Source organism: Condylura cristata, unplaced genomic scaffold (genome assembly GCF_000260355.1).
Source record: "Condylura cristata isolate star-nosed mole 26May11 unplaced genomic scaffold, ConCri1.0 scaffold00031, whole genome shotgun sequence".
Lineage (NCBI taxonomy): Eukaryota > Metazoa > Chordata > Mammalia > Eulipotyphla > Talpidae > Condylura > Condylura cristata.
In genome coordinates this window covers 8,459,855-8,472,989 of record NW_004567132.1, presented here as the reverse complement: position 1 = coordinate 8,472,989, position 13,135 = coordinate 8,459,855, and the positions used below count along the sequence as shown (strand labels likewise).

The following is a 13,135-nucleotide window of genomic DNA, read 5'->3' as shown; positions in this document are numbered from 1 at the left end:
TAAGCCTAGTTTTTTCACCCAGGATCTTTAGGTGTCTGTTATTTTGCAACTGCTACCTTTGCTCCTGTTCACATATTTAGTGCACTGATGCTTGCAGGGCTAATAGGTAGGAGGGAAACAAGGTAGTGCACCAAAGCATTATGCCCAGTGAACATCAAGGGTTCAAGACTCCTACTCTACTGCAGATACATCAACCAAGTGATAGGGATCCCCAGTGAGCCCTTCCCTTAGGTCAACTCCTGGGCCAACTACAGTCTCATACCAGCCTTACCCTCTAAGTTGTGATTCTATACTAAATGTAGCCTAAGTGGGAACTACAGTTGAGACAGAACCACAGACAGAAGTTTTGGGCCCTGGCCCTGGTATGCTTGATCATTTTATTAAGATCTGGGTTCTTACACTCTGGCTAGCAAGAACATTTAGCTTCAGTTTCAGCTTGGCCTTGGGTGAGGTTAGGCAGGTATTCTGAATATCCCAGATCAGGCTGAGAAGACTAGTCTCTTGTGGGCAGATATAGGTGGTCTGATCTTGTTCTCCCAGTGCAGTTTGGACAGTTGCCCTAGTGGGAACCTCAAGCTCAAGTCAGTAACCACATTCTACCCCTATTCTTCTAGGCTTCTAGTACTATACTTTCTGTCCTGCGTGCTAACTCTGGGCACCTCCATCTTTAACACAGTGCCATCAACACAGTGCTCCATCTCTAACACAAGTTCTCAATGTGGACATGTGCTCCTGAGTTCCATACAGCATTCCCCCCCCCCCCTTTTGGTTGAACTGCCCTGGTATCACGTCAAACATTGCTGTTAACTTTTCTATCCCTTTCCACCAGACTGCTGTTCCCTATGTATGCAGTAGTCTTCAATCATCATGCAGAAGTTGTTGAGACTTGATTTTGTTGTAATTTAGTCGTGAGAGAGGAGAGTCCAATGTGTTCATACTACTGCTACTCTATGTAAGCAGTTTTCTACCAAAGTATCTTATTGCAATCAGTTGTGAAATTTATATAAAATAATTAGAATTACTCATTTTAGTAGTAAGTAGTTAGAAGCACTGCAGTTTATGTCTTTTATAAATTAGACTAGTTCAATATGATTCTTGTAGTATCACTCTTGCTTATATTTTGATATGCCTTCTTTTTTTAAAAGATTTATTTATTCATGCATACATAACTGGGATACAGGTCACAGGTGTGGAGAGTGAGAGGATTCACCAGAGACAGAGCAGGAAGCAGAACAAGCAGACTGATGAAGTGCACTGCTCAGGGGAGCAGTGGATGAGACAGGTAAGGTCTGCCATGCCATCTGGGTCACCCTCTCTGTCACGGGATTGAAGCTGTGCTATAATGGCTGTTATAGCTTCACAGTACTGTACTTTACCCACTGTGCTATCAGGGAGGGCCCTGTTATGTCTTCTTATGTGAAAGAATTAATGGTCAGGGGTGTGGGAATATATATATTATACATATAACATCATCCTTTGCATTAAAGCTATAGCTTCACAGTACTGTACTTTTACCCATTGTGCCACCAGGGAGGGCCCTGATATGTCCTCTTATGTGAAAGAATTAATGGTCTGGGGTGTGGGAACATATTATACATATAACATCATCCTTTGCATAAAAGTAGCTGACCTATATGTTGAATTAGAGACAGAAAGTATGGATGCAGGAAACCCTTTTTAGAAATAATCATAACCCCCAGGCAAGCAGAATGGAGAATCCAACTTAGGATCAAAGAATTAGGGATGGGAATGACATGATTTGAAAACTAACTGCACACAGGGTGTTTGAGTAGATAATATGAAAAGGCAGATCTGAAGATTGACTCTTGTGCTGAGTACAAGGATGGTATTGCTAAGAAGAGAATCGGTAAGTTTAGATCATATGGTCAAATACAGATACTTTCAGGTTTCAGGATATTGAGAAAATTGAACCTCCTTTCATTGTCTATTTATACAGTGCTGAGTTTCCGTGTTATTTTAAACAGGTGCCATGCCAGTTTATTTCTTGGCTAAATAAAATCTCGATCTCCTACCACTCACTAGTATGCTGAGTGGGTTAATTCAATGTTAACAGATAAAAGGATTACATTTGGGCAGGCAAAAGTAGAAATTGTTCTATACAGCTCAAGTTTTCTTTAGAATGGTTTTCCACTTTGTTTCCATTTACTGTCTTCAGTTTTACCATGACCCCTTGAATTCTTTTCAACAGCTATTGTTACATATATATATTTTTTAACACTAACAGAACTGAAGTGCATATATGTCTCTATATTTAAGATCCTAAATACCACATTCCTCAAACACACATCCTTTATGGCTAACCACTGACCATGGGTGAACATGGCAGAAAGTAAACTAACGAGCTACCATATAATAGAAATTGCTTTGCAAGGATAGCATGTACAATACATGCAGAAAAAGGTAAAAGGAGTTTGGATATGCACTGGGGAAGAGACAGTACATTCCAAAAGATACTGCACAGCACTATTAGCAAAATGGTGATCCCAAAGGCATAGTTAATTGCACAGCAATATGTCTCATCTTCAACACTTATTATTTAAAAATAAACTAAATAGAAATCCAGTGTATCTGATAAAAGTATAAAGAATTTCTGCATTAGAAAAAAAAATAGAGGATGGCTATCACTAAAATAACATTCAGAAAACTACTCAGGAAAAATTATAAACTACTCATTTATAACATGATTAAAGAAATTTTTCATTGGCAGTCCCTATAAAATCCCTAACTGTTAAAGTTCTTCTATAGAAATCAAACAAAAGGTAGAAAATGCAACAAAAATATATTATTAGGGAAAAAAAATAGAAGTAAATGTTACTTAAGGTACATAAGATTTGATGCAGAAAAATGATGCAGAAATTGAAAAAGCACACCCAATTCTCTCATAAACCCTAAAATTATGTCAAAAGGAAGATAAGTGAAAACCTAGGCTATGGCTTCTTGGTTAGGTGTGATTCTGAATTTCATCAGAATTAAGCTATTTCTGATGAAAACAGGATGTAATGGATAGCTTGAATACATGACCTAAAATTTCTTGCATATGTTTTCTTTGGATACCATGAACCTGAAGACACCACACCTCACCTCACCTCATATTTACTAAGTTAATTTCCTCACTGAGGCTAGATGCTGCCTGTGAATACAGAAAAAGCAAGGTTCCAAGTAGGTTCAGGCAATGCGTCTGAATACCAGTCATGTTCAACACATTCCTTACGCTGAGCTTCCACCATTTATTTCAGTTCTTGACCACTCCTCTCTTTGTCTCTCAGGACCACTTGCTTTCCAAAGTCTTCCTAGTGAGGACGATTCCTGCATTAATCCTCCATCTAGAACTTTTTTTTCACTTTCACACTATTCCTTATTCAGACCTAATGACTCCTAGACATGGTTAAGAAGAATCACTCACTTGTCCATTCTATTTCCTGACTTATCAGTTTCATAGGCTCACAATCTGATGAACCCAATCGAATTTTCAGTTTGCCATGCAATGGTCCATATGGGGGTAAATAACAGGCATACCCATTCATTTGCATATCATTCAGCTACTTTTAGGCTCTAAAGGCAGAACCTAGTAGTCAAAACAGACAATATATGACCTACAAATTCCAAATTATTTACTTTGGTTCTTTTCTAGCTGTTTGTTGAATCCTCATCTAACACAGAGCATACACTGAGAGTACATCAATAGATAAATATCTATAGATGAATAGCTCAATTTCAGTCCCTAATTTTACCCTTGCCACTGTTCTAAGGTCTCAGCTTCAGTAGTGTTCAGCTTCAGTCCCAGCTTCAGTAATTTTCAGCTTAGACCTTAAAGTGAGAATAGATAGACCTAGTCTGACCAATATACCTTTATGAAGACAGACCAATATCCACTAGTGAGGAGAGGAAATAGGCCTGCTCCACCTGATACAGGTTAACTATAGCTCTGAATAAGCACCTATCAATATCTAAGATATACTGGATCCTATGGGAGAAACAGACCTATGGGTATAGTCTAGAATTCACACCATGTTCTCCATAAGTAATCTTCATCTCACCTGGCTTTGCTTGTCCTAGTTTGTATATCTTTGCTAGTTCTTTAATCTTTACTTGTTCTTTAATTACTTTGTTGACTACTGAATGATGCTAAAATCAAGTTCTCACTTTTTTTAATAGGGAAGCTATCCATTCTCTGGGTTATAATACTGAAATAATCTCTCTACTTTGTCTAGTCATAGCTTAACCTCAACTAGGGTTGGATTAGAGAAATAAGATCAATTACATAACTATCCCATCCTACACCATTAAAAATTTAAAATTCTTCACACTCTCAGTATTTACAGCTTATTTAGTATTGTTATCAGCTCACCATTAGAAAAGAAAATTCAGTATTTATAGCTTATTTAGTATTGTTATCAGCTCACCATTAGAAAAGAAAATTGAGAGAAACCAGATGCCTCTCTATCCTATTATTACTTTTCTCTAACATGGGATTATGCTGTGGGAAGAAAGGTAATGCAGGTATCTGTTCTGTGTTAAGACAAATCTACCTAGAGGTTCAAGAATATAGGTTTTTCTATCATCCTATAATACAAAGAGGCAAAAAATTTAAGACTTAGAAAATCTGGAGTTTTATGATATCAAAGAAATATTATAAACAAATGAAAACAAATTATCATAGTATTACATAAATGAGTAGTTACTAATGGTATTACAGAACTGAAGCAGAGTTCAGAAATTTAAGTTAAAATTCTGAATAAGAGCTGAAAAGATAAAATGAAGGCTTTAACTAAAATATAAACATTCTGAGATAAGCAGAAGGAAGATGCCTGTAAGACTGGAAAAGCAACTTTCAATTTGTCAGGATGGACAGTTATATGCTATAGGAATTAGTCGTAATTTTCTACAACAACCAGCTTTTAATATAAGCAATCATTTAGGAATATCAGCAAGTTTCAGTTTACTCTGAAGAGACTTGCCATTGACCTAGAAATAATGATAGCTGACTATCATTTCAGATCTCTAAAGTCTTATTTCAGTCCTTGCCTATTCTTCAGATTAATTATAGCATTCTAACATTAACTTACTAAATTACCTGTCATGTTTCGATAAATAGGTTCTATACCTCAGAAATAAATAAATACAACCCCAAGGTCTCTTGATATATTACTTTTAAATAAAATTAAAACATTTCAAGTTAAAAACATCCAAACTGAGCACTGACAGACATTAAAATTCTCTTTAATAATATTTGGTCCTGTCCCAACATCAAACTTAGAATAATCTCTGTAGATATCGAAAAGATCCTCTTTGAGTAAGCAGGTAAGAAGATGGATATGGAACATAATCAAAATTCCTACACATCAGGTTGTAACGCCGGAAGACTGTCAAAGGTACTTTCTAAAGATCTTGTTCAAAGTGAAAATCTTTCACCTCAAAGCTCACCACTAGTAGATATTGTATACTAGATGTTGAGAACTTGATTGCATTTAATTTGCAATTAATACAATTAGTAAGCCATCATGGGGGATCATAAGCTAAAGTCAGTATGAGTTTTGTTCTAAAGCATATCCTAAAAAAGTACTTCTTGAGTTGTTAAAAATTAAATCGAAAAGTTAATTTGGAAAACAGCAACTGTTATCTTCTGATTACTATACTTCCTTTAGTTTTTTTTTTTTGTTGTTGTTGTAATGTATCAATAGTTAGAAACTTCATGTATTTGATGCAACATTTTGAAGAATTATAAGTCCCAAAAGGTTCATTGCAGATTTCTGAGTTGTCTGTAGAATGTGATACAAGATTCTTTAACTCACCTCCAGATGCCTTTGACCTTTCTTTCAACTTTTCTGCAGCCATTTCACCATAGCTGGGAAGTTCTGACATCTTCACTCCAGATCGAGCTTCTGCTATTAGCTGACGAGCTCTCTCTCTCAGCTGCCGACGTCGCTCTTCATCTTGCTGCTAAGATATATTGAACAGTTGCCAACTCAGTAATTGACAGAAATGCAATTTCATTTTCAATCTGATCATCATGATAGTAACTGGTTTACAGCATGGTGCTTGGCCCACATTATAAATAGGATGCTCTATATCAGTTGGATGTCACACCATTTTTAAAAGACATCCTAGAAATTTTTTTTTAATTCATAAATTATTATATTTAAATGTTTTAAAAATTTAAACTAGCCTTTAAAGAATTTTTTAACATAAATTATTGGCACATAGCAGAAAATATGTATTATGGATGTGTATATGTACATAAGTACACAGAGAGAAAATAGCAGGAACTATTACCAATAATCTGATTTATAGAAAAAAGTCACAATACTAAAACCGGATTTTAATTAACAACTTATTTTTTAAGAAGAGAGCTTAACTTGTTATATTCTCATAAAGGTTGAGAGCACTAGCTAAACCACATCTTCAACAGCATAGAAAACATGCTATGCCATGATGATCAAATAGTATTTTTAGGGAATTGGGAGTAGGAACAAATTGTATATTGCAGTTATAGTTATTACTGTTAAAAAAGAAACGTGTAACTAATGTACTAGGCCCATTCCCACTACCTCCCCCCCCCCCACCGATGTACATTGAGAAGGAAAGGTAAAATATAATGTGGCTTTTGATATTTAAAACAACTATAAATCATAAAGAATTAAATAACAAATTGTTCTGGTCTATTAAAAATATTATTAGAAGTTGCAAATAATCAATGTAAAATTGTTTTGTAAATTGGGAAGTGTAAAAAACAAGGCATTATTGTGACAGAACAAAGCCTGAAATAATCTGGCCCCAATATACTTTTACAGTTACCTTCTTTTAATCTCTCCCAACCTCCATAAAAACTCACACCTATCCACACAGAATTACATGTATAATGTAGTTTCATGCACCTGTGTGTGTGAAATGTTATTTCCTCTCCCTGGAATGTTCTTCTGTCATTCTCATCTTATTTAATTCCTACACTTTAAGATTCAGTTGACAACCATTAAACTTCCTCAGGCTAGAGTACTGCTTCCTCTATGTCACTATCATACCACACTGGCAAACTGTGAGTGCTTTACTTTTTTTAGAAAATACCTGTCAAGTTACATTACAGAGTTCTAAAAATACCAACTTCTCATCAGAAGTTGGAGCTATATCTGCTTTATCTTGATTGTCTGTCTGTAGTACATACCTTGGAACTGGTACTTGTTACAGAACTTCCAAACTTGCAAACTAATAGTTTATACTCTTATGTTCCTATAATAATAGAGGGAAAGATAAAATTGCCACAATAAGGAGGTGTCATAAAAATGTAGCAAGAATTCAGAAGAAAGAATTCTTTTGGCTCTGGGACAAACAGGAGACATGATGGCATCATGGGTTTTGAGCTGGACCTGAAGGATGAGCAGGATGTGAAATGGGTGATACGGAAGTGGGTAGTTAAGTGAGTCAGTGAACATGAGACCAGGAAGTAGAACAGTATAAAGACATAAACGCAAATCAGTAAACTGGGGATAAGGTACCTTATCGTGTTTTCCTTAGCATGAACAAAAATAATGATAGAAAGACAAGGCAGAAAAATAGTTCGGTAGACAAATTATAAAGGTCCTGTCCAACAAAGTACTTCATTTTAAAGACATACAGGAAGAGACAACCAAAGATTTGTATGTGTGTAGGTTTGTGGTTTTTTGGTTTTTTCCTTTTTGTCTAGAGTAAAGATCAACCAGAGGTATATTTGAGAAAGATTAATCTGACAATGGTGTTTAAAATAGGCTGGCACAGTTACACCGGAAAGTTAGGAGGCTCTTATAATAGTACAGGAAAGCTGTGATGAAATCCAGAACCAGAATGGAGGTAATGGAAATGGAAAGATAAGCTTAAGAAATATACTAGAGATAGAATTTATACCTGCACCAATTCATTGTAATTGATTACATGTGGAAAGAAGAAAAAAGCTGACTCAGAAGTTTTAAATGTGGGCAACTAGTAGAACTGACGCACTAAAAACAGACAGAAAAATCAGGGGAAACAGTATCAGAAGGAAAGGAAAGGAAATTTGGACCTAAGACAGGATTTGAGGCAGGATATTCGAATAAATATTAGTAGGTAGTTAGTGGGATTTGATAAAAGTAAAGCCATAATATGACCACAGGGCTAAAAACTAAAGTTACAAGAATACATGAAATTATGGGAGAAAAACAGAAAAAAGGTTACTCACTAACACACCTATTTTTAGATAAGAAAGAACAAGATGGATTGAAAATTAAAGAACTAGAACGCTGATATATCCTGAGAACCAAAGTAGAGGTGGCTTTCATGAAAAAGGAAGTAGACAACTAAATGTTAAAGTTAATGAATATGAACTTTAGAAAAGGACAGTCAGGGTTGCTTAGAGATGTCATCAGGAACAGATAGACATACTGGACTGGTAGAATTCAAGCCTTCTTTCATAAATTCTGAGATAGCCAGAAATGAGAGCTATCAAAATTAACAAGAGAAGATAAAGATAGAAGCTTGAAATATTTGGTCGCAAGTCTGAAGCTCCTAGGAGACAAACTGAAATAATTTCAGTATCAAGAAGAAGACTTTAATCACTGAAAATTTATCATTATGATAGTCATAAAAATCCTTAGATGAATATATGAGCTCATATGAGGTAGCTTTTAAAATAACTCATGAAAATCAGCAATTAAAAAAAAATCAAGCAATTATCTTCTTTCCAACAGCAACTGAATTTTAGGATAACTACATTGTTCCAGTAAATGAAAGAAAGCTCTACATAACAGTACCGGTTATCATAGCAATATTTGTATCTAATTTTCACAGCCCAATTTTTACTAATGAGAATATTTAAAATTCCATGGTCAACTAGACCTGATGTTAAAGTCCAGGTGGGTTTGATGCCAGAGCCCTTACTCTTAACTAGCAAAAGACTTGATCTCAAAAGTGTCAAATTACAAGACCAACTGAGGAAAATTGAGCTTTTAGTAAACTTTCATCTTTCAAACTTAAGAAAATTTAAGAGCATAATAAAAAAACCATTATTTGATATGCCTCAGGCAAATAGGTTTAAGTGAATTTCACTGTGTGAATAATTTCTTGCAGAGCTGGAATTTGGTGATTTAGACTAAGATGAAGTGATCTTGGGTCATCTTAACTGAGTTAAAGAGAAATAAATTATTCTACCTTTCTGAATATAAAATGAGAAGCTAATTTTTTTTATACATCTCCTTCGCCCTCCTCACCTCCCTCAATAATATGCCCATCTGTAAATGTTTCTGGGAGCTTACCAGAAGTGTAATTTAAAGCAGGCAATCATTAATAAAACCAACTCTAAATACTAATTAGGGACACTTTATCAATTTCCATGTAAATTGTTTGTTTGTACCTATTTACCCGTCATTGTTCTCTATACAATAGAACAAAAATGCAAATGAACAAATCGGAATGCTGCCCTAATGGGACTTTCTGTTTATAACCATTAGCCCAGAGGTGTGCTGTAATTCAATTCTCAAGTAGCAAGATTTAGCCTCATTAACAGACTGCAAAGGCAGGTTACAACTCATAAAACCCTACAGTAAACAAAGTTTATGGACACAGCACAAAATCTTGAGCCTGATTGACAGAATTCTAGTTCCCTATCAGATTGCCTTGATTTACTTTTCTCCTAATGTCCTAACACCACAAAGACAATTTTGCTTGGGCCTAGAGCTCTCCAGTGGGATGGCATAACTGCATTATTTGTTTTCTCACCCATTAACTTCCCTTAAGACAAAGAACTGAGAAAACAGAAATTAATTGTTATGGTCAGAAGGAAAAGCTTGTAATTACATCAATTGATTATTCAATCAGTTTCAATTTAGTGATAGTATTAATTTACAGATTCATCAGGAGTACAAAACTGCATTTTAATTTTTTATATAAATACTACCTATTGTTAAGCTTCTGCATTAATATTGCTAAAAGATAAAATCTATCCATCTGTTACACAAGAAATACAAGAAACATTACTTATGCTAAAAACATAAATGACCTGAGAGTAAGGACAATCATTTCATCACTTTTACACAACATCCAGCAAGCTACTTAATTATGTTAATAATGACTATTTTTGGCAATGGTGATTTTTCCTAATTTACCCAAGTACAGAAATGTGTTGATGTTTTATCTATTTTGACCATTCTGTATTCAAAAGAAGACAATCACAGTTTTAAAAAATAATCTGTTTACTAAGTCTGCTGAGAAAAGTAAGAACATTTCCATTGGGCTGTAGAGTAAGGTTAATGTGGAAGACTACTGTCATTAAAAAGAAAACTACACTTGAAAAATTAAATACATGGGACACACATATCTTTCACTTATTTGTACAGTTTCAGTACATAAATTGAGATAGGTTAGGCTTCAAAGATGGGTCATATCTTTGCTATGCAATAATACTTAGCTTTAATACTGAGTTATATAGAATAACAGATCAAGTTACATTGGATAATCCTTTCTGTAAAACAGACATACTCAATAAAGGACTGATGGAAGCTGTATTTTTGGGAGGTCTCCTTGCCACAGTCATCTTTTTACAAGTTATAACATTCTAAAGTAAATACTAGTTCTGGGTCTGTGCACAGTTTTCACAGATGTAATTATCTGTTCCATTTACTATTCACAATTCTGTAAGGCAACTACTATTGCTCTGGATTGATATAAACCAAATTCTACAAATTCTTCTGCCCAAGGTCATACATGTTTTAAGCGGTATAGTAAAAATTAAAATTAGTGTCTGTCTGATTTCAAAGCATTGCTACTACCTGTCACATTAAAAGAATCCTTTTCTGAGTATTTACTATTGTGGTTTTTTTTTAATCCAGTTTTTTATTTATACTTGTGCTATAAAAATCAAGTTTAATTCTTTGTGCTACAAAATACAAAAAGGTGAAGAGAAACTAAATTGTTTACATTCATTTAAAACTTAGGATCCTGAACGCAAATTGTAAGTCTTCAGAAGTGCTGAATGTAGCACATTTAGCTTACCTTTCTCTTTGCTAACATCTTTAAGATAAGGTAAAGTCATGTTATGGTACAAAGAGCATGTATTTCAATATAACAAATTTAAAATATTCAAATAAGGAAGATGGATCAGAACTAAATACTTTGGATATAAACTGAAAAAAATATTTAGTCCTTTCACAGCATATCTTTAAGTTACTATTTTATCATTATGAAATGGTCTACAATCTGCTATAGATAGATGCACTAGTAAAACTTGACAATTTAAGGACAAACTCTTCAAGAATAAGTAATGTAATTCCTTGTTTCCTTTCCATAAAAATGTATTGGTATGCAATTTTTATATTTCACAGTTCACCGACATCTAGGCAAGCTTTCTTCCACTGCTTCAATGGTGCTACTTTTAATTTTATCCTCCTTAGTCGTAGTAATTAAAGTGATCAGCAGTGGCATCCTTGCGGCTTTGACACAGCTACAACCCCCTAGCAGACTTTTGCTTTTAAAGAGAAGGAGAAGAAAAAGACTGAGTTTCATTTCACAGAAAACAAGAAATTCAAGCTTCTCCAATCCTCAACTTTATTCAATTGTTCTTTCAGCAGCCTTTGGATCTTAAGAATCAAGTAAAAATGGCTGCCATGGGGGGGTCCTTTTTATACTTGCCGCAAATGTCACTGACTGACATTACTTTAGCCAAAATATGATGCCATGGATTTGTGAAGGTGAATTAGAACATGAGTAATGCTGTTGTAACTGCTGAGGTCATTACCCACCCAAGATTGTCTTTCATAATATTAGATATTTTTATTCACTCAGTTGAAAAACATGGATTGAGAAGTCTTCCTATTTAAGAAACAAATTTATACACATTTTCATGACATAAGCCTTAACAAAATTAAAAAATTATTTCAGATAGCGCAGTCTTCATCCTTGCTCTTTGTAAATTTGTGTTTGTAACAAATAATTCCATATCATTACCGTCCCTAATACAAATATCATATGCTTACTTGGAGTGATTTCTAGTGTTTCATGCAGTCTTATTTTATTAATATGAATTTTATTAATAATGCTAAATATATTTTAACTTTGCTTATAAAGGGGCTTACTTAGCACTGCTAGTAGTTCTGTTCTTAAAATGGTCCATGAAATTCCTCAATTTTGTAGTAAACTAAGAAAAAGAAATAAATTGCCATCCTTTCATCCTTAGACAGGAAGCAATGCTCTGTTATTAGTCATTCAGAAAGGACAAAGAAAAAAAGAATTCTGTGCTTGTCCAGAGGCAAGGATTACCAAAGTACACCTATTCACTTGCCACTGAAGATAGAATAAGAATAAAAAAATAAAATTACAAGATCTTTAAAGGTTTGAGTAGACTAAATATTTTACTGCCAACTTGATCATCCCTTGACTAAATAGGATTTAGGGAGAAACATTAAAACTGCTCAGCAGATCTTTTCAATCCATTTCAAACTTTTCTTATGCTGGTTTGTAATATAAGCAGACATGCTTATAAATGGCCACACCTGCTCATTTCTCTGGGGATAGCCTGATCTCTGTTTCTCTAACAAAGAAAGAAAGAAAAAAAAAATCAGCCTTTCTTGTTGCAAAACAGAGTGGAAAGTCAAAATCTTTCTCAAGTTTGCCCCATCTGGTCAGATTAAATCTTTGATCAACCCTAGGGATTACATTTATTTTGTAGTAACTACTAAATTTTGGATTTGTTTAAAATACATAGACAAAATATTAAATAGCATGTGAAGTCTGTGACCTAGTTTTCAATATTTGAGAAGAAACTATAAAAGGACTGATTCAGAAAGAATTTTAAGAATTGTGATTTCATTAGAATTCATGCATGAAACTAAATATATCATATACAAGGACTTTACATAATGTCTCAAGACATAGCAGCTATTTTATTTTAACTAGCATTTGCTTTACCCTAGTACCATGTATACAATGCTATATAAATAAAGACATAAATGTAAGAGTATGATCAAGTTAATGTTGAAATCAATCTTTCCTCAGAATATCTAGACGTGATATGGGAATATAGTTTTATATCCTAAATCAGTGATGATTTTCTTTCATTCATTAAAAGATATGAATTTCTAGTAAACACTGTATTTCTCAAAAAAAAATTATTTTAAGA

At 34.2% G+C, this 13,135-nt stretch overlaps 1 protein-coding gene across 8 annotated transcripts in view; it reads right to left on the bottom strand.

Annotated features, from left to right (window-relative positions):
* EHBP1 (EH domain binding protein 1) overlaps positions 1 to 13,135 on the bottom strand; it is a 403,255-nt gene that overhangs the window by 54,494 nt on the left and 335,626 nt on the right. For all 8 annotated transcript variants that reach the window (XM_012731519.1, XM_012731523.1, XM_004691438.2 and 5 more), the window contains one exon: positions 5,814 to 5,961. In XM_012731519.1, the coding sequence (XP_012586973.1) occupies positions 5,814 to 5,961 (148 nt within the window). The remainder of the gene's footprint in view (positions 1 to 5,813; positions 5,962 to 13,135) is intronic.